Source organism: Mustelus asterias, chromosome 1 (assembly GCF_964213995.1).
Source record: "Mustelus asterias chromosome 1, sMusAst1.hap1.1, whole genome shotgun sequence".
Classification (NCBI taxonomy): Eukaryota; Metazoa; Chordata; class Chondrichthyes; order Carcharhiniformes; family Triakidae; genus Mustelus; species Mustelus asterias.
The window spans coordinates 27,484,225-27,512,056 of record NC_135801.1 but is presented as its reverse complement, the minus strand read 5'-3'; the positions used below and the strand labels follow the sequence as shown (position 1 = coordinate 27,512,056).

The 27,832-nt window shown below is 42.3% G+C and overlaps 1 protein-coding gene across 1 annotated transcript in view; it reads left to right on the top strand.

The window, feature by feature from the left end:
- setd7 (SET domain containing 7, histone lysine methyltransferase) overlaps positions 1-27,712 on the top strand; it is a 36,849-nt gene extending 9,137 nt beyond the window's left edge. The window contains exons 3-8 of the mRNA XM_078210568.1: positions 2,805-3,006; positions 8,331-8,520; positions 20,666-20,747; positions 23,752-23,869; positions 23,973-24,130; positions 25,661-27,712. Coding sequence (XP_078066694.1) covers positions 2,805-3,006; positions 8,331-8,520; positions 20,666-20,747; positions 23,752-23,869; positions 23,973-24,130; positions 25,661-25,841 — 931 coding nt within the window. The 3' untranslated portion in view covers positions 25,842-27,712. The remainder of the gene's footprint in view (positions 1-2,804; positions 3,007-8,330; positions 8,521-20,665; positions 20,748-23,751; positions 23,870-23,972; positions 24,131-25,660) is intronic.
- Positions 27,713-27,832: the final 120 nt, after the last annotated feature.

The following is a 27,832-nucleotide window of genomic DNA, read 5'->3' as shown; positions in this document are numbered from 1 at the left end:
TTTAGCATGGCTAATTAACCTATCCCGCACATCTCTGGAGTGTGGGAGGAAACCGGAGTACCCGGAGGAAACCCACGCAGACACGAGGGAGAATGTGCAAACTCCACACAGACAGTGACCCAAACCGGGAATCGAACCCAGGTCCCTGGAACTGTGAGGCAGCAGTGCTGACCACTGTGCCACCTTGCCACCCCTTAGTTGAGCTTCCCCTACCCCTATATTCTTACAACCCATTTGTTATGTTTTACTCTCGTATGGGAAGCCGCAAGCTCTATTGAACCTGTAAGTGTTGATTGCTACAAGTAGGTGGCAGAGTTTGAGGGCAGCTTGTCACATTGCGTGCCATCCTGATGTTGAAGAGGTTGGTACCAAGCAGGTGGTTTTTTTAGTTCATGTTATACAAGTTTTAGCAAAGAAAATGTGACCATCATTGTTGGTACTCTTTCCCTATACTCATATCCTGGCTGAAAACTTCCTGGGTGACTTAATTTAAAACATTCTGCCCATCTGAGTTCTTTGCTCTCCAGTGCCACCTTATGGGGTGAAGATCTACACCATTTGGGATCCTGGTGCTTTGGCAGAGCATATTATTTGTCTAAAATTTAAAAACAGCAAATGCTGGAAATACTGAGCAAGTCTGACAGTGTCTGTGGAGAGCGGAGCAGTTTCTCTTTCCACAGTTGCTGTGTAGTTTGCTGAGTGCTTGCAGCAGTTTCTGTTTTCACTGTTGCAGACATTTCCTGACTCTTTATTCCTTCTCTTATCTCGTGAGTAAGTTTGACTAGAAGTCGGGTATAGTACCACAGAAGCCAGTGATCCTCCGGTCCTTTCTATGTGGGACATTATGTCATCAGTATTCTGCTATTTAACTGTGTAAGTTGTCACAGTTTAATCCCATCCTGTCTATGCCCAATATTCCCATGTGCATTTCCAACAGGGGTCACTGGACAGGAGAAAGGGCCTCAGCCAGTTTACCTCCACATAGTTTAAAACAGGGCATTCTTTGAATATATTAAAATGTGCAACGCGTGGGTTCTCCAAATCATTTGCGAATCAGCAAGTTCATATGATATAGGAGCAGAATTAGGCCATTCGGCCAACTGAGTCCGCTCCGTCATTCAATCATGGCTGATATAATCCTCATCTCCATTTTCCTGCTTTCTCCCCATAACCCTTCATAAGCAAAGATCTATTTGAATGGTCTGTTTCTCTACTGTAAAAATTGAGTAACTTTTACATTGGGTTAGGAGGGGAAAATCTGAGTTGCTTATGCTTTCCATCAGGGGGTCAATTAATAAGTGTATCAGATAAGAGGATACACCATGACAGTCTCTTTGCTGGAATAACCTGATATTCTAAGCTCAAACATGAGGCACTTTGGCAAGGTACTCACGTATCACTTGTGAAATTGTTCTTTTAGGAGGGGAGGGCAAAGGATGTGTGAAAATGTGGAATAGCTACTTCAAGTGTTTGTCTTGTTTCTAACCAGCTGTAGTACCATGCGTTATGGCACATAAAATTATCCTTGGAATCTACGCTTTCTAGAAAACAGAATACATATCCCTCTTTTTCAAAGGCGCAGCACGTTCTGCGACCTGGCAATTGCAAACAAATTTCCTGCATATTGTCAAACTGGATCTAGACTGTTAGTGTGACCATGGTCTGGAGTCAAAAAATGTTCCTGGGGTGATGGGGAAAAGCTAGTAACTTCAACCCCTCTAATTTCCACCTTGTTTTGCAGTAACTTTGCTGCACTCTTTTAACACAAATGAAGTGCAAAGGTCCATCTTGAGGGTTTTATTTTGCCCGTGGCACCAAATATAAGAACTGTCACTGGATGAAGAGATTTTATAATACTGATGGCAGTCAGACAGCACACTTCTACAGGCCAGTGATGTGTCTCATTTGTTTAACCTCACGAACGTTACCCAGCCATTGCAATAGGTCAGAGGTCTAGAAATACTTACAAATGACTCTTTTCATCCCATTGGAAAGCACCTCCCTCTCCTTTCCCTGTTGAGGCCCAGTCAAGAGCAGTATCTTCTTGTGTGATGAGTAGCATTTTGTTGCAACATGTTACGTCAGCTGCTTGGAGGAATAAGTCGCCCCATTTTGGATATGATCTTTGTCATCCGTAAGACTGACACAGAGCAAAACTGAATGAATGTAATGGATGTGCGCAATATTTATTTGCTGGTAAAATACCCACATCTAGTTCTCGGGTGGGGGGAAAAAATTGCATCTCTCCTGGTTTTGCAGATTTGCTGTATATTATGAACCATAACGTTGAAGAGTCCTGCCTCTGCTGTTCTAACTTACCTGAAAATAAATAGGCCAAATTAAGAAAATTGAAAGTGGCAAGGGAGGGTTGGAGGTCAGATAAAGCATTCTTTATCTCAAAATCAAATTAATTGCCCCAATCATTCCTGTATTCAGCAAATCTAATCCAGTGTGCAACTTAGAGTGAAACAACTGCTTAATTAGGATTCTAATTATTAATGAATTATTGTATGCGTGTGTGTGTGTGTGTGTGTGTGTGTGTGTGTGTGTGTATATACAGGCACCTCCCTCCTGATTTCTAAGTTAGAACTGAGATCATGTGAAATTGGTTGCATCTAGCTTTGTAAAATCAAGCGCAGCCAGCACGGAACATAATTCAGTCATTTTGAAAATCTACAGTCTAACAAAATTATTCATAACCCAAATGAATATTTGATGTGAATTTATCAATTGTTCTTGTAGTCAAAACCAGCAAAGGACTTAAAAAAATTAAGTAACATCATATATCCCTTTTTATCATTTAGCACACTGGAAGGGAACTGCATTGACGATGCTTTACAAGGACAAGCTGTTTACATCTATGAGGACGGGAGTACCCTCCATGGTACCTACATTGATGGAGAATTGAATGGCATAGCTGAGGAATATGATTCAGAGGGACAGTTGTCCTTCAGGGGTCAATACAGGGATAATGTTCGATGGGGTGTTTGCTGGATGTACTTTTCGGTAAGCTTCAGTTAAATGGTGAAAGGCATTAAAAATTGTGGCTAACTTGCACAGAGACCAGAGGGCTGCAGTTTTCCTTCCACAGCCCCTGTTAAATTATTTGACCTTATCCAAATCCGTAGTTGGTTGGCTTTAATTGGGCTCAACAAATATTGTTCAAATATAAAATGCACCTGGGCTTTCATGAACAAAGGGTCAAATTTGCCTGAACACCGTGTACAACATGCAGCTAGATTTTTGCAAAGCTGTGGTCAAAGTGAGCAGACCCCATCAAGCTGCAGGATTTGATTCCCAAATTAGAATTGAACCTCATAGAATCCCTACAGTACAGGAGGCGGCCATTTGGCCCATCAAGCCTGCACCGATGACAATCCCACCCAGGCCCCATCCCTTTAACTCCATGTATTTACCCTGCTAGTCTCCCTGACACTAAGGGGCAATATAGCATGGCCAATCCACGTAACCTGCACATCTTTGGACTGTGGGAGGAAACAGGAGCACCCAGAGGATGACACGGAGAGAATGTTCAAACTCCACACAGAGACAGTGACCCGAGGCTGGAATCGAACCCATGTCACTGGCGCTGTGAGGCAGCAGTGCTTGCCACCATGCCTCCTATTCATTTTGGCTAACATTAGAGTTTTTTTTAAAATGTAAAACACCGTGGCTTAACACAGTTTTTTGAGTCAAAACTGTCCTCACCTTTATATCTTTCACTTTCTCTTTGTTTGTTTTATTTATCCTCCTGTTTTAAAATAATTCCGAGCAGAGTGCGTCTGCCAAAATGGCCAATCCAGCTGTGTCTAGACTAGAAAGAATTGCCTCCTTAATAAAACTTTATGCTAAATTGAAATATGAATATGTAAAGCTGCAGCTGTTACATAAGGGACCCATTCACACCCAAGTGTATTGAGTGGCCAACCCCCCCACATTTATTGACTGATCAATTGAAAATAGCACGTGACACCATAATGTAGAATGCTTCATAAACAGGGGTTCCAAAACCATGGGTTACGGCCACCGGATGATCATTTTTGGCCACGAGCTCTGAGGCAGCCATGATGACTGTAAAACGCACACTCTGGTAAGGGTGCAAATTTCACCCCACCCCCACAGTTCATCCACAGGGCAACTTTTCAGTGCCCTGATTGGTGGTTCTTTCTTGTCCTGATTGGTCATTCGGTTCAACACTCTGACTGGCTGATCAGTGACTTCCATTGATCTGCTTGTAGTTCGAGGGGACACTTTGTGCACTGTGGCAAAATGTGTAGCTACTGAGGCATGCCAGAGCCTTCAAATCAGTTGTTGACAAAACCACATGCCCGCACGCAACCGTACCTTTCCTTTCAACGCTATCATAGAAATCATAGAAACCCTACAGTGCAGAAGGAGGCCATTCGGCCCATCGTGTCTGCACCGACCACAATCCCACCCAGGCCCTACCCCCACATATTTTACCCGCTAATCCCTCTAACCTACACATCCCAGGACTCTAAGGGGCAAGTTTTTAACCTGGCCAATCAACCTAACCCGCACATCTTTGGACTGTGGGAGGAAACCGGAGCACCCGGAGGAAACCCACGCAGACACGAGGAGAATGTGCAAACTCCACACAGACAGTGACCCGAGCCGGGAATCGAACCCGGGACCCTGGAGCTGTGAAGCAGCAGTGCTAACCACTGTGCTACCGTGCCGCCCTATCCAACACTTAAAACTTAAAGTTTATTTATTAGTGTCGCAAGTAGGCTTACATTAACACTGCAATGAAGTTACTGTGAAAATCCCTTAGTCACCACACTCCGGCACCTGCTCGGGTACACTGAGGGAGAAATTTGCATGGCCAATGCACCTAACCAGCACGTCTGTCGGACTGTGAGAGAAAACCGAAGCACCCGGAGGAAACCCACGCAAACACGGGGAGAACGTGCAGACTCCACTCAGACAGTGACCCAAGTTGGGAATCAAACCCAGGTCCCTGGTGCTGTGAGGCAGCAGTGTTAACCACTGTGCCACCCCCTTGCCCGTTCTCTCCCCGCACCCTCCATCTCTCTGGGGTCGGATCAATTTTCGAGCATTAAAATGGTGCCACAGTGGGAAAACATTTGGTAAGCACTGTTTGTAAGTTTAGAAATACTGACAGCAAAACAACCTGTATTGTTACACATGTATAATGTACCCTAACTTCTAGATAGATTTTTAGCAGAAAAAAATGTGCATTACATCAGAAAATGATGGCAGGTCAGGAGGAAGAAAAACTCACTCTTGGGATTACCACAACCTTCTGTCTCATACGAGAGTGCTACCAACAGAGCAACAGCTGACTGAAAGTTTTTGGAGAAAACTGGCAAACAAAGTTAATGATTTAAAAAAATATATATTTTGCTTTCGTGTTTTCATGGCCTTAACTCGGCCTTTTGGCTAAGGTCAAGCCCAAAATGGGGTGCAATGCTTCATTTTATCAGCTTGTCTGGGACTCTGAATGGGGAGGAATTTGTAAAATGCGTACAGGAAGGTTCTTTGGAACAATATGTAGATAGCCCAACTAGAGAGGGGGCTATACTGGACCTAGTACTGGAGAATGAGCCCGGTCAGGTCTTCAAAGTTTCAGTAGGGGAACATGTGGCAAATAGTGACCACAATTCTGTTAGCTTTAGGATAGCGATGGAAAGGATGAGTGGTGTCCCAAGGGTAAGGTGTTGGATTGGGGGAAGGCTAACTTTAGTGGGATTAGGCAGAAATTGGCAGCTGTTGATTGGGAGAGGCTGTTTAAGGGTAAATCCACATCTGGCATGTGGGAGTCTTTTAAGGAACAGTTGTTAGGGCTACAGGACAGGCATGTGCCTGTAAAAAAGGATAGGAAGGGTAGGATTCGAGAACCGTGGATAACCAGGGAAATTGAGGGACTGGTCAAAAAGAAAAGAGAGGGGTACGTTAGGTCCAGGCAGCTAAAAACGGAGGGAGCTCTGGAGGAATACAAAGAAAGTAGGAAAGAACTCAAACAAGGAATTAGAAGGGCAAAAAGGGGACATGAAATGTCCTTGGCAGACAGGATTAAGGAAAATCCCATGGCATTTTATTCATATGTTAACAAAAGGGTTGTCAGGGAAAAAATCGGACCTCTCGGGGACAAAAGTGGGGAATTATGCTTAGAGCCCAAAGAAGTAGGGGAGATCCTAAATGAATACTTTGCGTCGGTATTCACAAAGGAGAGGGATGTGTTGACTGGGAGTATCTCGGAGGGCAATGTTGAACCGTTAGAGAAAATCTCCATTACAAGGGAGGAAGTGTTAGGTTTTTTAGAGAATATAAAGACTGACAAATCCCCAGGGCCTGATGGAATCTATCCGAGGCTGCTCAGGGAGACGAGAGATGAAATCGCTGGGCCTCTGACACAAATCTTTGTCTCGTCACTGGACATAGGTGAGGTCCCAGAGGATTGGAGGATAGCTAATGCGGTCCCGTTATTTAAGAAGGGTAGGAAGGATAACCCGGGTAATTATAGGCCGGTGAGCTTGACGTCCGTGGTAGGGAAGTTGTTGGAGAGGATTCTTAGAGATAGGATGTATGCGCATTTAGAAAGGAATAAACTCATTAACGATAGTCAGCATGGTTTTGTGAGAGGGAGGTCATGCCTCACTAACCTGGTGGAGTTTTTTGAAGAAGTAACTAGAATGGTTGACGAGGGAAGGGCCGTGGATGTCATCTGTATGGACTTTAGTAAAGCGTTTGACAAAGTCCCTCTTGGTAGGTTGGTGCAAAAGGTTGGATCTCATGGGATAAAGGGGGAGGTGGCTAGATGGGTGGAGAACTGGCTTGGTCACAGAAGACAGAGGGTGGTAGTGGAAGGATCTTTTTCCGGCTGGAGGCCTGTGACTAGTGGTGTTCACAGTAAGAAGTTTAACAACACCAGGTTAAAGTCCAACAGGTTTATTTGGTAGCAAAAGCCACACAAGCTTTGGGACCTCTGCTGTTTGTGATTTATATAAACAATCTAGAAGAAGGTGTAACTGGGGTGATCAGTAAGTTTGCGGACGACATGAAATTGGCTGGACTTGCAGATAGTGAGGAACATTGTCAGAGGCTACAGAAGGATATAGATAGGCTGGAAAGTTGGGCAAAGAAATGGCAGATGGAGTTCAATCCAGATAAATGCGAAGTGATGCATTTTGGTAGAACTAACGGACGGGGGAGCTATACGATAAATGGCAGAACCATAAAGGGTGTAGATATGCAGAGGGACCTGGGTGTGCAAGTCCACAGATCCTTGAAGGTGACATCACAGGTGGAGAAGGTGGTGAAGAAGGCATATGGCATGCTTGCCTTTATAGGACGGGGCATAGAGTATAAAAGTTGGGGTCTGATGTTGCAGATGTATAGAACGTTGGTTCGGCTGCATTTGGAATACTGCGCCCAGTTCTGGTCGCCACACTACCAGAAGGACGTGGAGACTTTAGAGAGAGTGCAGAGGAGGTTTACTAGGATGTTGCCTGGTATGGAGGGGCTTAGTTATGAGGAGAGATTGGGTAAACTGGGGTTGTTCTCACTGGAAAGACGGAGGATGAGGGGAGACCTAATAGAGGTGTATAAAATTATGAAAGATATAGATAGGGTGAACGGTGGGAAGCTTTTTCCCAGGTCGGTGGTTCACGAGGGGTCATAGGTTCAAGGTGAGGGGGGGGAGGTTTGACACGGACATCAGAAGGACGTATTTTACACAGAGGGTGGTGGGGGCCTGGAATGCGCTGCCGGGCAAGGTGGTGGAGGCGGACACACTGGGAACGTTTAAAACTTATCTAGATAGCCACATGAACGGAGTGGGAATGGAGGGATACAAAAGAATGGTCTAGTTTGGACCAGGGAGTGGCGCGGGCTTGGAGGGCCGAAGGGTCTGTTCCTGTGCTGTATTGTTCTTTGTTCTTGTCTCTCTTGTGGAGACCTTGAATTGGTTTCAATTGGATTTTGAATTTGGTTTTTGGAGCAAGCAAGGAATGGATTTGGGTTTGCCCAGTCCATTCTGAGCATTGACTTTGTAACATTAAGGATGGAGTAAAACATTTTTTAAAAACTCTGTTTTCTACTCTGGTCAGATGTGTCTGCGAGCTGTGGCCATAACTTTACTAGAATTGCAGCAGAAACTCTTTTTATGCATGGTAATAGTTGTTTTTGTCTGCACGTCTCATGAAATTATGGTGGCGACGTGTAAACAGTTCTGAGGAGGTTCTCCGTCTGTTTCCCCAGATTTTTCTTCGAAGAAAATACATATGTCATTACACCTGTGAACATTGTGTTTTATGAATCATGTGTCATCTTATCTTGTGTGACAGGATGGAGGCGGCATTGTCGGAGAGGTGAATGAAGATGGGGAGATGACTGGTGATAAAATAGCTTATGTTTATCCTGAGGGCAAGATAGCTCTGCTTGGAAAATTTGTTGATGGGGAAATAATCGAAGGACACCTGGCAACTCTTAAAGGTGTAACAGAGGGGAAACCCCAGTTCGAGCTGTCTCCAGCTGGTGAGAAGTATTGATTTATCATTACACTGTTTCATCACATAATCTAATAATGCACACACATGTTTTCAATATTTTTAAAACATTTTTAGGAATTTATGACTTTGTTTATGCTACATTTAAAAAGATGTGTCAATTTGAACATATTTTAAATTATACATTTGAAAAATATTGGTGGATGTGACAATGGGATCTCACTTCCTGGCTCCCCAGCGTCGGTTTTTGGGGGGCGTACCCCAAGGAAGCATTGGGGAAAGCATTGGGGAAGTTCCCAGGTAAATGTTTAGCTAGTAAGTTACTAGAAGGGCTAACTTCCTAGTCTGAGAAAGGACATTCTTGCTGTTGAGGAAGGTTCACCAGACTGATTCCCAGAATGGCAGGACTGATATATGGAGACTGGATTGACTGGGTTTGTACTCACTAGAATTTAGAAGAATGGGGCGGCACGGTAGCACAGTGGTTAGCACTGCTGCTTCACAACTCCAAGGACCTGGGTTCGATTCCCGGCTCGGGTCACTGTCTGTGCGGAGTTTGCACATTCTCCCTGTGTTTGCGTGGGTTTCCTCCGGGTGCTCCGGTTTCCTCCCACAGTCCAAAGATGTGCAGGTTAGGTTGATTGGCCAAGCTAAATTGCCCCTTAGTGTCCTGTGATGCGTAGATTAGAGGGATTAGCGGGTAAATATGAGGGTTAGAGGGATATGGGGATAGAGCCTGGGTGGGATTGTTGTTGGTGCAGACTCGATGGGCAAATTGGCCTCTTTCTGCACTGTAGGGGTTCTATGGTTCTAATGAGAGGGGATCTCATAGAAACATATAAAATCCTGATGGGACTGGACAGGCTAGATGTGAGAAGAATGTTCCCGATCTTGGGGAAGTGCAGAACTAGGGGTCACAGTCTAAGAATAAGGGGTAAGCCACTCAGGACTGAGATGAGGAAGAACTTCTTCACTGACTTGTGAATCTGTGGAATTCTCTACCACAGAAAGCTGTTGGGGCCAGTTCATTACATATGTTCAAGTGGGAGCTGGACGTGGCCCTTGTGGCTAAAGGAATCAAGGGGTATGGAGAGAAAGTGAGAGTGGGATACTGAAAGTGCATGATCAGCCATGATCATATTGAATGGCAGGCTCGAAGGGCCAAATGGCCGCCTTCTGTACCGATTTTCTATGTATCCCCTGGACAATTGGGTTGCTCTGAGAACCATCTGACAAAGTGATTTAAATCGCTAATGCTGAATGTTTCTGCCAGTTTTACACTCTCATAGTTACTCTGAAAGGGGGAAAAAAATCACTTCTAACTTCACTACTTTAAAGACCCAGACAGAGCCCTGCCATTGGAGCTGTCCCAGTATCTGACTCTAAACGTCTAAATCTCCAGCCCAACATCCCATTCAGTTACCTTAGGAACTTGTCTTCTCCCATTCAATGGGACCTTGAAACTCACCTGCTCTATGGCAGATAGTGTTGTAAAAAGTGGGGGGTGCCCCCTTCACTCTGCTCCTTTTGCACTTCGCCCCTGGAGCCATGGACATGCTTCGCTTTTTCAGAATCAACTGGCCTAAGTCAGGAAGGTTGGGTGAGAAAGGCACTTTACAATTTAAGCGCAGGTAAGTCAATCCACTGCTGATGCCAGTCTGAGAAAGTTATGGGCCAATAGGATAGGCTAGATAATGTTTTATTCCTTTGGCAGCATCTGTGGAGAGAAACAAAGTAAATGTATCAGATTAATGACCTTTCATGTGGGTTCTGATAAAAGATCATCCTGAAGCATTAAATCTTGCTTCGAACTCTCAGATGCTGCCAGGCCTGGTGAGTAGTTCCAGCATTTCAGAATTCCAGCATCTCGGATACTTTGCTCTTTAAAATTCCCTTACTCTCTCCCTACATCATACATCATCGATTATAAGCATTTTAAGGTTGGATGGTGTAAAATCACAGAAGAGGGGGGGAAATGGGTTAATTCTGGGTCCCCTGTGTTGGTAGCCAAGTGGGGAGTGGCGGGGGGAAGGATGGAGTTGTGTGTGGCATGCTGGAGGTGCGGGGAATGGCGGATGACTTGTCCTTCATTGTCAAAGATAATGATCTATGATGTTCTGACCTTGTCAATTAAGCCATGATGTGGAAGTGCTGGCGTTGGAATGGGGTAAGCACAGTAAGAAGTCTCACAACACCAGGTTAAAGTCCAACAGGTTTATTTGGCAGCACTAGCTTTCAGAGTCTCAGGCTCCTTCATCAGGTGAGTGAGGGTTACAGATAGTGTGTGTCAATATGTGTGATCTTCTTGGAGATCCTCTCCACTTGGAGCCACGCTATCTGTAACCCCCACGACTTGCCTGGGCTTGCAAAATCTCACTAACTGTCCTGGCTGGAGACGATACACATCTCTTTAACCTGTGCTTGGCCCTCTCTCCACTCACATTGTACCTTTAAGACTTGATTACCTGTAAAGACTCGCATTCCAACCATTATCTTGTAAATTGATTTTGTGTCTGTATATGATCTGTTTGAGAACACAAGTCCTCACTCACCTGATGAAGGAGCCTGAGACTCCGAAAGCTAGTGCTGCCAAATAAACCTGTTGGACTTTAACCTGGTGTTGTGAGACTTCTTACTGTGCTTGTCAATTAACACAAGGAAATTAGGACGGTAAGGAGGAACAATAAAAATAACTAGTAAAATATTCTACACATACTTAAACATCAAAGGAAAGGTGAGAATAGTGATAGGCCCACTAAAATACTTGTGATAAATTCAACCGGTAATAACACTGAAATGCCAGAAATATTAACTCAGCAGGTCTGGCAGCGTCTGTGGCGAGAAAGAGTTAACATTTCGTAGAATCTGTAGACAGATCATTTAGATCCATCTACAGATGCTACAATGGTTCTGCAGAAGGGTCATTAAGATCCAGAACATTAACTCTTGTACTCTCTCCACAGATGCAACCAGATCTTCTGACTTCATCCAGCATTTTCTGTTTTTAGTTCAGATTTTTCAGCATCTGCAGTATTTTGCTTTTATTGCAGAAATAATAAGATAGTTATTTTATCTCTGTATTTACCAGGGAAACTAACACTGGACATGACATTAGAAGATAGAAAAGGATGTAAAGACATTTAAGATAGAAAAGGGGGGGGAGGAATAATTGATGAACTGATTAAACCTCTGGGTCGAATGGATTGTATCTGCGCGTATTTAGAAAAGAGATACCAGAGGCACTATTACAACCGATAGAAAATTCATGAGGAAAGGGAACAGTGTCAGAGGACCGGTGGACAGCTAAAGTGATTCCTGTATACGTCAGTCCTGGGCAATACAGTAAGTCCAGAGAAATATAGACACATTAGCTGTCTAAGAAAGATAATGGAATCTCATGAAATATGTGATAGAGGAACATCTAGAAACTGAAAATATAAGAATAGTCAGTACAGATTCCAAAAGGGGAAGGTCATGCTTGACCTATCCTGCTTCTAAATTATTTGAAAAATATTGAAATAACAGGGTAGATGAAGGTAGTTCAATCAAAGCATTCGAGAGGGCATTGCAGGCAGGGGAATGGCACAAAGTCATAATGCTCATTTGGAGAGCCAGTACAGACATTGTGGGCTAAATGTCCCCCTTCTGTGCCGTAACCATTCTGTGACGTAATGTATTTGGATCTTGGAACGGTCTTTGAAAACATATTGCACAGTAAACCCTGATGAAAGTCAGAGCATGTCGAGTCAGGGGAGAAGTAGCAGAATGGATAGCAGGCTGTATGTTAAACAGAAAACCAATAGTAGAGGATAAGAGACTTAGTAAAAATTGACACGGTGTACGTTCCACAGGGATTGATGCTGGGACCACTGCTGTTCATCACTCACGTAAACAATTAGAGGTTTGGGATCGGAAGTAAAGTTTCAAAATGAGCTGCTGATATCAAATTAGTGGGTACAGTTGATACAGAAGAGAACTGCGACAAAATACTGGAAGATATTAATAAACATGAAAAATGGCCATTTAATTGGCAAATTAACTTCAATATAGATAAATGTGATGGGGTACATTTTGTTATGAAGAATAAAGAGACCACATTATCATTGGACAGGATCAAAGTGAGAAATCTAAAACTAATGAGGCAGATTAATAAGGCAATTTAAAACAAAGAAAGCACTGGGGTTACTTTATAGATTAATAGAACTGAAAAGCGGACCAGTTAAGTATATCTAGAATCTTGGTTAGACCACACTTGGGAGTACTGTGAACAACTGATATACCCCAAAAAGGATATAGAGATGGTAGAGCAAGTTCAAGAAAGATTTACGAGAATGATGCCGGATTTAAAAGTTACACCCATCAGCAAGGTTGAACCGGAGCTCTTTTCTGTAGAAAAGAGAAGATTGAGGAAAGGCCAGATAGAGCTCTTCAAGGTTAAGGAAGGATTTGATCGGGTAGATGTAGAGAAGATGCGATAGTCATTAATAAATCCAAAAGGAAATTGAGAAGAAACCTATTTACCCACGGTGGTTAGAATATGGAGCCGATGAGGTGAATAGCATGGATATTATCAAGGGAAAACTAGATATGCATATGAGGGAGGAAGAAAGAAATAGATTTCATATGTTGATGGAGTTAGATGAAGAGAGGTGAGAGGGAGCTCATGTGAAGCATAGACATGTGCAAGGAACTATTAAGCTGTTTCTGTGCTACAAATGTGTAGTAATATTTTAAGTTGTGGGCTCTCGTAAGACTGCAAAGTTAATTTCATGATGCATGTAGTATGTGTGGAAAAACAACACATGGGCTACTTTTTCCTTGATTAATTGTCTTATTCTCTACTGACACAGATGTTTCTCTTTTCGAGACTACTTATTGACCAAGTCTTGGAGTATTCAAATTCCAAGCTGCTAATTTTAAATATTTTAGTTTCCCTTATTGATTCAGTCTCTGATGTAGGATTCCAATTGGAACTGACCACTCTGCTAGTGGGACCGACACTGTTTAGGACCCCTGTTTCAGATCTCTCCCTCCTACTGTGGAAATGAGCAGTGTGATTCCATATGGGCTTGCCAAGCTCTACTCCTGCTTGCACCCACAAGGGAATGATCCTAGCCCTAAGCCACCTATGTGCACTTTGGGTTTTCAGTTTCCAGTACAGTTCCCGGTGAATCCACACTTATCTTGAACTTTGGGCTCAAGGCAAACACTGGTTGTCTCCTTGTCACTTGCGTACATCCTCCCAAGAGGTTTATCTAACCAGTTTAACCTGCCCGCTAATGCAATTGCTCAGGTTGTGGCAATCATGGTGGACAAATAACTCTTCCGTAGGTAAGACCAAACAAAGAGCCCATCACAGAGGAAGAGGTTGACTTCAAGTTTAAGAACATAAGAATCAGAAGCAGGAGTCTGTAACAAAGCCCTTTGAGCTTGCTTTGTTTTTTTAAAAAACGCCATATCACAGAATTGTTATAGTTCAGAAGGAGGCTATACAGCTCATTGTGTCTGCACTGGCTTTCCAAATGAACATTATGACTTAGTGCCATTCACCTGCCTTTTCTCCGTAATCCTGCACATTGTTTCTATTTCAATAATCATCCAATGTCCTCTTGAATACCTCAAAGGAATCTGCCTCCACCACACTTCAAGGCAGTTCATTCCAGACCCAAAATACTTGTGTGAAAATTTTTTTTCTCACATCACATTTGCTTCTTATCACTTTAAATCTGTGCCCACTTTGTTCTCAATCCTTTAAGGAGGGGAAACAGTTTGTCCCTATCTACTCTGTCCAGCCCCCTCATGATTTTGAACATTTTTATCAAATCTCCTCTTTCTCCTCTCCAAGGAGAACAGTCTCAACCTTCCAATCTATCCTCATAACTGAAGTTAACCATTCTTGTAAACCTCTTCTAAACTCTCCAATGCATTCACATCAATCCTAAAGTGTGGCACCCAGAAATGTATGCAACACTCCAGTTGAGGCCTAATAAGTATCCTCTACAAATTCAGCATAATCTCCTTGCTCTTGCACTCTTATGTCCCTATTAATAAAGCCTAGGATAATGTATGTTTTATTAATTGCTCTCCACCTGTCCTGTCACCTTTAATGACTTATGCACATATACAGCTCTTGCACCTCTTATTTTATACTGCCTCTCCATGTTCTTTTATCCAAAATGAATTGCCTCTCACTTCTCTGCATAGAACTTCATCTGCCGCCTATCTGTCCACTCCACCAAACTTTCTATATCCTTTTGAAGTTCCACACTGTCCTCTTCACAGTTTACAATGCTTCCAAGGTTTGTATCATCTGCAAACTTTGAGATTGTCCCCTGCACACCAAGATCTTGATCATTAATATGAGGAAAAGCAAGGGCCCCAATACCTAGCCTTGGGGAACTCCACTACAAACCTTCTTCCAACCTGACCATTGCTGTGTTTCATTTACTCAGCCAATTGTGTATCAATGTTCCTACTGTCCTTTTTATTCCATGAGCCATAACCTTTCTCCAATCTGTTGTTTGGCACTATATTAAATGCTTCTTGGAAGTCCATGTACCCCACTTCAACAGTAATACCATAATTGACCTTTCTGTTACCTCTGCAAAAACTCTGCCAAGTTAGTTAAATACTATCTTCCCTGTATCCATGTGACTATTAACTCTATTCTGAATAATTATTTGTAGTAGCTTACCGCCCTGATCAAAGTTAAACTGATTTCGGTCTGTAATTAAGAACATAAGAACATAAGAAATAGGAGCAGGAGTAGGCCATCCAGCCCCTCGAGTCTGCCCCGCCGTTCAATAAGATCATGGCTGATCTGAAGTGGATCAGTTCCACTTACCCGTCTGATCCCTATAACCCCTAATTCCCTTACCGATCAGGAATCCATCTATCCGTGATTTAAACGTATTCAACGAGGTAGCCTCCACCACTTCAGTGGGCAGAGAATTCCAGAGATTCACCACCCTCTGAGAGAAGAAGTTCCTCCTCAACTCTGTCCTAAACTGACCCCCCTTTATTTTGAGGCTGTGCCCTCTAATTCTAGCTTCCTTTCTAAGTGGAAAGAATCTCTCCACTTCTACCCTATCCAGCCCCTTCATTATCTTATAGGTCTCTATAAGATCCCCCCTCAGCCTTCTAAATTCCAACGAGTACAAACCCAATCTGCTCAGTCTCTCCTCATAATCAACACCCCTCATCTCTGGTATCAACCTGGTGCACCTTCTCTGCACTCCCTCCAAGGCCAATATATCCTTCCACAAATAAGGGGACCAATACTGCACACAGTATTCCAGCTGCGGCCTCACCAATGCCCTGTACAGATGCAGCAAGACGTCTCTGCTTTTATATTCTATCCCCCTTGCGATATAGGCCAACATCCCTTTTGCCTTCTTGATCACCTGTTGCACCTGCAGACTGGGTTTTTGCGTCTCATGCACAAGGAACCCCAGGTCCCTTTGCACAGTAGCATGTTGTAATTTTTTTCCATTTAGATAATAATCCAATTTGCTATTATTTCCTCCAAAGTGAATAACCTCGCATTTGTCAACGTTATACTCCATCTGCCAGATCCTCGCCCATTCACTCAGCTTGTCCAAATCTCTCTGCAGACCTTCTACGCCCGCCACACGATTCACTTTTCCACTTATCTTTGTGTCGTCTGCAAACTTTGTTACCCTACACTCAGTCCCCTCCTCCAAATCGTCTATATAAATGGTAAATAGTTGAGGCCCCAGTACCGATCCCTGCGGCACGCCACTAGTTACCATCTGCCAACCAGAAAAGCACCCATTTATTCCGACTCTCTGCTTCCTGTCGGATAACCAATCCCCAATCCACGCTAACACCCTACCCCCAACTCAGTGTGACCCAATCTTCTTCAGCAACCTTTTGTGAGGCACCTTATCAAACGCCTTTTGGAAATCCAAAAACACCGCATCCACCTGCATCCACCACATCCACCTTCCATCAACCGCACTAGTCACATCTTCATAAAAATCCAACAATTGCTGGGCTTACTTACACCCTGGTTCAAAAAAGGTTGTAATGTGTACCTGTCTCTTCTCCACACCATTGGACTTAGATAATCCATGAAAAAAATTTGATTCAAATTCCCTTCTATGTTAGATGGAAAAGGATTGGTTAGCTCAGTTGGCTAGATGACTAGAGGTTGGTGCAGAATATTGACTATCATGGACTCAATCCCCGTATAGGCTGAGTTAGCTTTCGGAACCTATTTTCTTTCCTTGCCCAGTAGTGATATCATGGTATAAGCTAACCCCTGCACAATGAGGATGCTAGAGGGGGAGAATGATGGCGAAACAGTCAGGGTTCACCATCATTGTTCTGCTGAAACTGAAAGCAACTTCTGGGATGGAATTTTACCAAGCCGCCCACCCCGGGAATTGTAGCGGGTGGGACACGGACCATACAAAGGTCCGTTGATGCTGAGTGGGATTTCCCGGTCTTGGGGCGAGTGCGGCTGGAAAATCCCGCCCCTGGAGTCTGCATATGTGCAGTTAAATGCAGAAATCCAGAAGTTGCAGTCAGTGTTATGCTTCTCTATATAGAGTGCACTGTTGAAGACCCTGCAGTCTACAATTGATGAGAACTTCCTCTTTTATACGATTAATATCAGTGTAACAGTCTTGAAAATGTTACATATTGTTGATTGAGGTATAACTGGGTTTTCAATGTTGCACAAAAGTTCATAATTGTTGCTGAGATATCTCTCTGGCCCTGAAAAACTAATTTTATATTTACAGAATATTAAAATTTCATCATCAGTTCCACATTTGTAAACTAATGTTTTAAAAGTTTGTTCACATCTCAGTTTCTATATTAAACCCATGTATATGTCCCGAGCATTTATTTTGAACTCTAAATTTTTAATTAAAACCGAAGGATAATATGTTCATTGAACTTCCTGGTTTGATGTCTGTGAGTCTCCTTCAATGTGATTGGCTGCTTACCCTGCTTGATGACATGACTTGGCTGGACACTTGGAGATCCCCTTGACTTGGTGCCAGATTCAAACAAACACTGGGAAAAGGGAAATCTGGAGATTACCAGATCTTTGTGGGCAGCTTTCTTCAAGCTCATTGGTGAGCAACGTCACCTTCATCACTGACCACACAATCCAAGCCATTGTGTAGATATACAAATCTTTGAAGCGTGCAGGACAAGTTGAGAAGGCTTTTTTGAAAAAAAGCATATAGGATCCTAGCCTTTATAATTAGATCCATAGGGTACAAAAGAAAGGAAGTTATGCTAAACAATTATAAAACACTGGTTCATAGAATCTTACAATCCCTACAATGCAGAAGGAAGCCATTCGGCCCATCGAGTCTGCACCGACCACAATCCCACACAGGTCCTATTCCTATAACCCCTCATATTTACCCTGCTAATCGGCCTGACCCTATAGTTAATTTAGCATGTCCAATCAACCTAACCCACACATCTTTGGACCGTGGGAGGAAACTGGAGCACACGGGGAGAATGCAAACTCCACACAGACAGTGACCCAAGGCCAGAATTGAACCTACGTCCCTAGCGTTGTGAGGCAGCAGTGCTAACCACTGTGCCACCGTGCTGAGGTCTGACGTCAGTTGGAGTATTATGTTCAATTCCGGTGACCACATTTTAGGAAGGATTTAAAGGCTTTGCAGAGTTTCTATAGAATGTCTACAGTGCAGAAGGAGGCCATTTGGCCCATTGGGTCTGCACTGACTCTCCAAAAAAGCATCTAACAAAAGAAACTACGAAAGTATGAGTCACGTGTTGGCTAAGATAGATTTGGGAACTTCATTCATCCATGACGGTGGATAAACAATGAGTAATAAGGAACAAATGTGTGCATTGCAACAGGTGTACATTGCTTTCTCGCGCAATCATAGCTTACAAAATAAATTAAGGATAGTATTAGATGCAAAGAGGAGCCCTATAAAGTTGTTAGAAAAAGTAGCGAACCTGAGGATTGGGCTATGTTCGGTATTCAGCAAAGGTGGACAAAGATTAAAAGGGGAAAATAGAGTATGAGAGTAAACTTGCAAGTAACATAAAAGTGGACTGTAAAAGCTTCTAGAAGTATGTAAAAAGAAAAAGATTAGTGAAGACCCTTACACTCTTAAACTGAAAAAATTATAATAGAGAACAAGGAAATGGCAGAACATTTAAACAACTACTTTAGTTCTGTCTTCATGGAGGAAGTCACAACTTCCCCAAAGAGCGAAGGAGGTCAAGTGTAGGATTGCCCAGTCTTTTTGCTCAGGGGGCTACATTTGCATATTTTTCACTCAATGGACCGATGAACAAATTTCAAAGTGTGGATTGGCATTGGCACAAGAATAAACTGAAGTTGAGCTTTTAAGGAAAGCAGCAATAGTACAGCAATGTCATAGCAATAAAGAGTTTTAAAAAAGTAATAAAAATAACCAGTGTGCGAGAGGGTCAGTGAGTGGTTGCATGTGTGTGTGGTGGTAAGAGTGAGGAAGAAACCTGAGACAGGGCATGAGACAGACTCACACTCAGCCACTCGCTCAGCCATGGCACCTTCTCTTCCCGGGGCCCGCCAAATGCCCTCCTGGGGCCTGGCAAAATTTTGTCCTCCCTGGGCTTCAGGTCAGATTTACTTGGCTCCTCGGGCAGTATCCTTGCCATTGCTTTGCTTCCCTTGGCCCGGCAGCCCTCAGCATACTTGCCAATGCCGGCGTTCGTTGCTCCTCCAATCAAAGAATGTTTCTCTCCTACATTTGCTGCTGATAGGCTCACTAGCCCACCTATCAGAAGCAAAAGCAGGAGATTTTACCGTGATTGGAGGAGCAGCTCCAAGAAGATTCTTCCATTGAAACTCTTTGACCAGCATTTTGAAAACTGGTGGGCTTTGCAGGCATTTGGCCCCTGTGCCATACTTAGAACAAGCGTGGTCTAGTCAGAAGGAGGAATTGGATGAAATTAGTATCACTAGAAAATAGTGCTGGACAAATTGATGGGACTGAAAAGCAATAAATCTCCAGGGCCTGATAATCTACACCCCAGGGTACTAAAGGAGATAGCCATGGAAATAGTGGATGTATTGATTTTCATCTTCCAAAATTCTGTAGATTCTGAAACATTTTCAGCACATTGTGGAGTGGGAAATGTAACCCCCCCCCCCCATTTAAAAAAAGGAGGGAAGGAGTAAACAGAATTACAGACTGGTTCACCTAACATCAGTAGTAGGGAAAATGCTAGGATCTATAAGATAACAGGACACTTCGAAAATATCAACAGGATTAGACGAAACAAACATGGATTTATGAAAGGGAAATCATGTTTGCAAAACTTACTGAGGTTTTTGAAGATGTAACTAGTAGAATAGATGAGGGCGAACCAGGGGATGTGGTGTATTTGGATGTTCAGAAAGCTTTTGACAAAGTCCCACTTAAGAGGGTAGTGTGTAAAATTAAAGTGCATGGGATTGAGGGTGATATATTGGCATGGATTGATAGTTAGTAGACAGGAAACAGAGTCGGAATTAATGGGTCTTTTTTGAAGTGGCAGACAGTGACTAGTTTGCTACATAGTTTTGCATCTGGCAGCAGAATGTATTAAGTCTCCTAAAACAAACTGACATTGAGCCACATAAGGACAGACGACCAAATACTTTATCTTTCTAAGATGTAGGTTTTAAGGAGTGTCTTAAAGGAAGGCAAATTGAGAGAAGGAACCTTGAGACTCAGGCAGCTGAAGGCTTGGCTGCAAATGGTGGGCCAGGTGAGGTCAGTGGAATGCTGATAGCTGAGAATTATAGTACTGGACGAGGTTACAGAGTTGGGGGGGGGATTTGAAAACCAAAATCGAGGCTTTGCTGAACTGGGATCCAATGGGAGTCAGCAAGGAAAAGGGTAATGGTGAACAGAACTTGCTATGAATTAGGAAATGGGCGGCAGAGTTTTAAATGAGGTTAAGTTTACAGACAGTGAAAGTTGGCGGGGCGGGGGGGGGGGCAACCATGAAAATATTGGAATTGTCGATTCTGGAGGTAGGTTAACAAAGGCATGGCATTTAGTTAAGATGTCCATTAAAACTGATGATTGTTTTGAAAGACATGTATAGACAATTTAAGCAATGTTGCCTGCAAATCTGATCAACTGTTGATATTTAATATCCTTCTTTCTCTACAACAGGTCCAGTTTACACCTTCGACAAGTCCACCTCTTTCTGCATTTCTACAGATTGTCTCCTTCCTGACCCTTATGAAAATGAGAGGTTATTCAAATTTCTTCCCTTCATAAACCAGCTTTTATTTTTAAATGTTACAATTATTTATAGTCAGAAAAAGAATCATGTTTTGCCGCCTTGTGAGTGGTGGTGCTGTCGGTATGAAATAGTTGCTCGGATTGTGAAAATAGAAGTATACCGTATTCATAAGATTTAAAAACAGCAAGGGCAAGGAAGTGCCCATTTTTGAGCTTGAAATGGGAGCATGCATCCCAACCTGAAGGGCAAGGAACCGCAAGGTTGGCCCAGAATTGGGCCTGATCAACTTTGTCTGAGTAAGCTGCTGGTGACTGTTACACCATCACAGACAGCTCATTCATTTACTAAAGATCAGGCCACTGGTCTCTCTAGCAGCAGTCCAAAGCTAAGCACTGAGGGAACAGAACAGAAAGTGGGCTAATCCCAAATTGTTCACGTGTGCAGTAACTGCTCTGGAGCATTCCTGCTCCTGACTCCACGTCAAATTTAAAACAAAGTTTGCCTTATTGTAGCTAGCCTCTTAGTAGAATGAGTCCATGCCTGGAAAACCTGAGCAGACCAAGCCCAACGTTTCCCTTGCTCAGGGCTGTCCTGATTTCCATAGGAATCCTAAAATCTGCATTGATCCCTTCATCAGCACATGCTAAAGGCCTAATGTCTGTTTCGGGTAGTCGCCCCCCAGATGCCCTATTTTTTTTAAAACAAAAAGGCCAGCTCCAATTTTGGGATAGATGTCTTTTTCTAGGTCTTTGTGGGGATGAGGTGTCAGGCACAGTAGTTAGCACTGCTGCCCCACAGAGCCAGGAACCCAAGTTCAATTCCGGCCTTGGGTCACTGTCTGTGTGAAGTTCGCAAGTTCTCCCTCTCCCTGCGTGGGTTTCCTCCGGGTGCTCCAGTTTGCTCCCACTGTCCGAAAGACGTGCTGGTTAGGTGCATTAGTCATGCTAAATTCTCCCTCCGTGACCCAAACAGGCGCCGGAGCGTGGCGACGAGGGGATTTTCACAGTAACTTGATTGCAGTGTTAATGTAAGCCTACTTGTGACACTAATAGAGCCTGGGTGTGATTGTCGGTGCAGGCTCGATGGGCCGAATGGCCTCCTTCTGCACTGTGGGGGATTCTATGATCTTATGATTCTCAAAATTGGCCTTTGTTGTGTGAGTTTTAAGATGGGCGCAACGAGAAACAATATCTACCCCCCAAACATTGGAAATACACATCTGAAAAGAGAAAGGTGGAGGGGTCTTGCACCAATCATTAAGTAGACTTTTTAACATTTTCAGATGTAAATGGACACTGTATATTTCCAGCTCTTTTTGATTTTATTTCAGAAATCCAGCATTCTGCTTTCTTTCTGAATGTATTTGTGTCTTTGGGGACTGTTTTTGTGGGTGGGGAAGGGGGCGGGCTTCTTTCCTCCTTTGGTCAGCCTTAGTCTTTCCCAGGCTGTTTTCTAGTGGGTTCTTTTTCAAATGTCTTGTCTGTGGTTTTCTTTGAGGCCTAATCCCTTTAATGTCTTGTTTGTCTGCTGCAAGTATTGGGTTAGCTTGGCTCCCCTTTGCTCTGTCAGCTCCGCTCTACATTGTGTTTCAGGTGGAGCTCATTCGGCTTATCACTAAAATATATTGAAATTCCTGACTCAGATTTCATGATAAATCAGTTTTATTTATAAAAATTATTTTCAATCAGTGATCTGGAGTAACACCCACTTTCATGTAAAAGTTGCTTAATTGTGGTTTACTAGTTTTTAATAGATCGTTCTCATTTAAATTAGTATTTTAAGTTTATTTATTAGTGTCACAAGTAGGCTTACATTAACACTGCAGTGAAGTTACTGTGAAAATCCCCTAGTCGGCACCTGTTCGGCTACATTGAGGGAGAATTTAGCAAGGCCAATGCACCTAATCAGCACACCTTTCGGACTGTGGGAGGAAACCGGAGCAAACCCACGCAGATACCGGGAGAACGCGCAGACCCCGCACAGACAGTGACCTGAGCCGGGAATTGAACCCGCTGGCGCTGTGAGGCAGCAGTGCTCGCCATTGTGCTGCCCCCTAGCATGTTTGCAAATTGTAACAATTTACTGCATTGGTATCCTCTAAGACCACTCTGCTTGAAGCGAGAGTAATTGTCAAAAGGGGATCTAAATTTATGGATTCCTGAGTGCATTCTGGAGAGTCTCGAATGCTTTATTTAATTCATCTTCATGAGCTGACTCGTGCTGAGAAAAGTGATTGAGGTCGATATTTTTCTTCACCACCTGGGCGTCAGGCGGATTGCAAAAAGGAGCATCATACAGGGAGGAAGAAATGCTCCCCGTTTCTCAAGTGATGCTTAATGGCCTGTCAGTAAAGACAAAAACCTACCCCATCAATTCCAGAATGAACACTGAACCCATGTGATGAATAAATGAACATGAAGTAACACTTTGTTACTAAAAGTGAATAAATTGAGATGTCATGGATTCTTTGTTAATAGATATTCTACAGCTTTGTGACTTCAATTATTAAAGAGTTGGGAAGGCGTTCAAATTTACATTAATTGATAATGACATGAGACCTAGAATTTAGAACACCAAGCAAGAGAATGTACCTGATGACCGATGGCCTGGACCTATCTCTCTGGAAAATGGGTATTATGGACTTTGATGTAGAAAGATTGTTTCCATGAAGTCCATTGGTAAGCATAGCTTTGGACCACTGAACCCAGGAGAGATGGATCTTCTCTCCATCTTGCTGAAAAGTATTTCACCAAAGGACGAGTATAGAAAATTAAAGTTTTTAAAATGAGTTGAGCTGAGCTTAACTTTAAGTTACCACTGCAACGTGTTTGTCCAAGTGTGGTTCAGATGCAGTTGCAAAGGCAAGCTTATCTATCCACTGGTCAAGATTAACCAACTACCTCCTTTCATTGTACAAAGCAAATGCTGAGTTATAATTTTAATATATTGAAGGGATTGCACATTTTTATCAAAGGACTTTCATAAATGTTGTTTCTTACTTCTCCTAAATTAGGGTGTATGTTGCTGAGTCTCTTATTCCTGATGCTGGGGAAGGTTTATTTGCAAAAGTAGCAGCAGAACCTGACACAGTCATGGCTTTCTACAATGGAATGCGACTGACTCATGAAGAGGTGAGAGGCACCATCCCAAGGTTTCTAATGAAGGTAGAATTTACCAGTCAAACAGAATGCAGAAAAGTCTAGTTGTTTCATAGAAAATCACTTGTCTTTCCAGGTAGATTCTAGAGACTGGTCTCTCAATGGGAATACTATATCATTGGATGGTGATACTGTGCTAGATGTTCCTGAGCCTTACATCAGTACAAAACGCTACTGTGCATCATTGGGGCACAAAGCAAATCACTCCTTTACTCCCAATTGCAGTTATGCGACGTAAGTAGTTGCTATTGTTTTACAGCTGCAAACAATACTCTAACTTTATTTACATGTACACGTTTTTATAATGGGTAATCGCTTTGAGGAGAGAAGGTAATGATAGAAGAGTGATCATTTACTTTAGTTTTAAGTAACTATACAATCTTTGGATTGGAATAGATTTTAGCCTGGGCCTATTTTTGCAAAAGAACTCAACAAGTATTCCCATAATGTCCAAAGCTATAGAAAGGATAAGAAACAAAGTTTGTAACTTTGGTTATGGTCAAATCATTGTTGTGGGAGACTCAGCAGTGATAATGCTGTTGAAAGTCAGGGAACCTTAGTTAGATGTCATTCTTGTTGGATTTGGAGATGGTGTGGTGTAAATGTTATCTGCTTCTTTTTAGTTCTTCCAACTAGTGCATTTTTGCCAAATACCACAGCTAAGATTCTAAACTCTGAGGAGAAATTTGTTCTTTTTTTGGGGGTGAAAAATTGATGTTGGAGGGAAAAGTTTTGGGTCATTGTCTCTTGTGCAAGATCTCCCCTGAATGGGCCTTGGTTGGCAAATTAGAAGCCTCTGACTTTTAGCTGTACAAAGCACCCACCTGAAATGGGCTTTGGGTGCCCTGACTACTCAAATAGGGGCCCTATTGATTGAAAGTAGTCATCAACTGAGGACACGCATCCTCCCTCCAGTTGTTTCAGGTTTATGGCCTAAGCAGTGGTCCACAAAAGGGACTGTTAATGATCACTCACAAAAAAATGTAGGAAAGAACTTTTTAAATTTTAATTTTTGGAGGAACAGGACTTCTTCCCTTGGCTCCACGGGATTCATGCTGGTCTCGGCCCATCCACCCCACATCTTGCCTCCCCGTCTTCAGAAAAGCTTGGGCTGCAAGATAGCTAAATTTTCTAAGGCCCTGGGTGGAGGGCTGCATATGAGTTCCAATTTTGATGAGGCCTTAGGCTCACATCTTCAAGTGCACATTGCAATCACACCATCAATCTCATGCCAGAAATCAGTAAACTTCTCCCTCTGTTTAGGATGTAAGGCATCAATGTGTTGTCTCCTCAATCATCTTCAAAAGGCAAATTATTGTTTACTGAGCTGTGGATATACTTGAGCTCTAGAAACTGTAGGAGCACAAAATGAACTAAGAGCAGATTTGACACCTACTATGAATAATGAAACCATAGTGTTTTCTCATATGTTTTTAGAATAGGTCTTGGTAATGAATAATTAATATATGGTACTACCAGTAGTGTAAAAAAAAACAATTTTTAAATCTCCTCAGTAAACCTACTTCTTAATTTTAACTTGTATAATGCCCATTTAGCTGATGTTTATTGGGTGTGGGTCTTCCTGGCATTTGGCACTAATACTACTATTCTGATGCTAAGAAATGCAACAAATTATTCTTACTTTCCTTCCAATTCATTTGTCCAAGAGAGCTTCTTGCTTCACTGTGCAACATACTTGAATTAAGCCACTTTTTAAAAAACGAAATTGCCTTGGTATACATCATTGTAAATTTTTCTGTCAAGGTTCATTCATCCTCGGTTCGGACCTATTAAAAGCATCCGCACCATCCGGATGGTACAGGAGGATGAAGAGCTTACCGTGGCTTATGGATACGATCACTATTCTGCAGGCAAGGGTGGCCCAGAAGCTCCTGACTGGTACAAGCTTGAACTGCAGGCCATCCAACCTGTTCAGCGGAAATGAAATTTATGCAGCTTTCTCTTTAAGCAACTAGCAAAAGCAGAAGAAGCTATGCACTAAAGCTACATGGAACTGCCAGATCAGGACCTTTTAAAATGCTCTGTTCTTTGAATTATCATTCACCTTGTATTTAAATTAGTCAAGGATTAACTTTTGCAAAATACATAAGGCACCTGAGCAAGTAAATATACATTTGCCTTTAGCATATGAAAGTTTGTTATGTAGCAGTAAACACTACTAACCTACTAATTGTGCAGTGTAGCTTGTCCTACTTGGTAGTCTTGGCCATTTTCACTGTTTCAAATTAAGATGGGTTTTTAGCCAAATGTAACTACACGCACTATTTATGGGTTTATGGTGCTCACCTCTAAACTTTCTTGAGATACTATCAGTAGCAGCTGTTAAATTTTTAGTTAATCTGATCGTGAATACGGCGTCATTCAATATTTTCAATGGGGTTTCAGTGAAAGCTAACACTTGTGCAATTTGTGTACCCTGTCCACTTTAAATTGTGAATAACACTTGGCACAATCAGATAACGTTTGTTCTCCAAAAGTTAGCCTGTGTCTGGCGAAAGCATCTTGAGTTGCATATCCATATCACTAGGATGACGTACTGTTATTTATAGGTCTTTTCCTGCTAGTTAAGTGATGAGTTAAGAATTTTTTGAATAATGTTCAAGTGCATTAGCTTGCATATGATTTCTCCCCTGGCCCTAGTTATGTAGTATTTAATACTAATGTATTAAATACAGCGATTGACAATAATGTTGCACTCTCTGGCATTCAGATATAGTAGCTTAACTCAGTGAATGGTCTGACCTTGTTGATAAAGTGTGAGATATCATTTTTCCATTTTCTGTTCATTTCACTCCACTGACTAATCAAAGCCAGCAACTGAAGCGTTATCCAAATAGAGTATTCTTGTGTTAATGTGACAACATTATTTCAAATCAAGTAACATTTAATCTTGCTTCAGGTGTAAAGCTATAATCTTGGCCACATGCAAGCAATTTTTTTCTAAAGAACAGTAGCACAATCTAAACTTCTGTTTCAGTACAGTGCTTTTTTTTCCCTGAAAGCTTGACTAGTTAAGCTCTGCATTTTGTAACTGCTGTTTGCAGCCTTACTAAAATTACATCGTTTTGTTAACGTGACAGGGGATAAAAGCTTAACGGGTGCGAGTACGAGAGAATGGAATTATTCCAAAAGTTTACAGATATCCCTCGCGTGGTGTGAATCCTCGGTGTATTAAATGAAAAACGTGTGCATTTTATAAGAGTGTCTGGGTGAGTGTGAGAATTGTTTTGGTTGCCGGGGATGGGAAAACATTTGTAATATGTTTTGGTTTTGACAAAATGAATTATGCTGTGATCAATATATGAAGTTAATAACTTGATATAGAACAAGAGAATTTGTTTTTCTAATGGTCGTTAAAGAAAAAAGTGGTAAATTGTGAATAAATGGATTTTTACCGTGAAGATAGAAACATGTGGAAAGAACAAATTATGGATCTAATTGATTTTAAAACTGTAATATATGTGTCAATATTTCAATGATTCTGACTGTGCATGGTTTGTTTTCAAACATGAAATACCTGTTCATTTTAAACCTCATCTTGTGTTGGTCACCCTTCTGCTTTAAGTCTGTCTTTTTTTATTGATTCAAAATGAGAAAGGGTTACAGTATTTCAGAGTTAATGTACATTTCAATCTTTCTACAGCATTGTAGCACTGTATCCATTATTAATGGCCTTTGTGGATTTGTCAACATATTGAACATCAAAACCTAGTGTAGAAGTTCTGCATTGCTGAATTAATTCACATTAGAGCAGTAGGTTGTCCATGGCAATAAATGCTCCAAGCTTACAACTGACTGGACTGTTCACTATTTTCCCACTTCCTGTAACTTTGATCCTATGATCTGCTTTTTTTTTTCAGTTACAAAGGGTGGATTATCAGCTGTTAATTTACTGGATATATAAATCACGTGGCT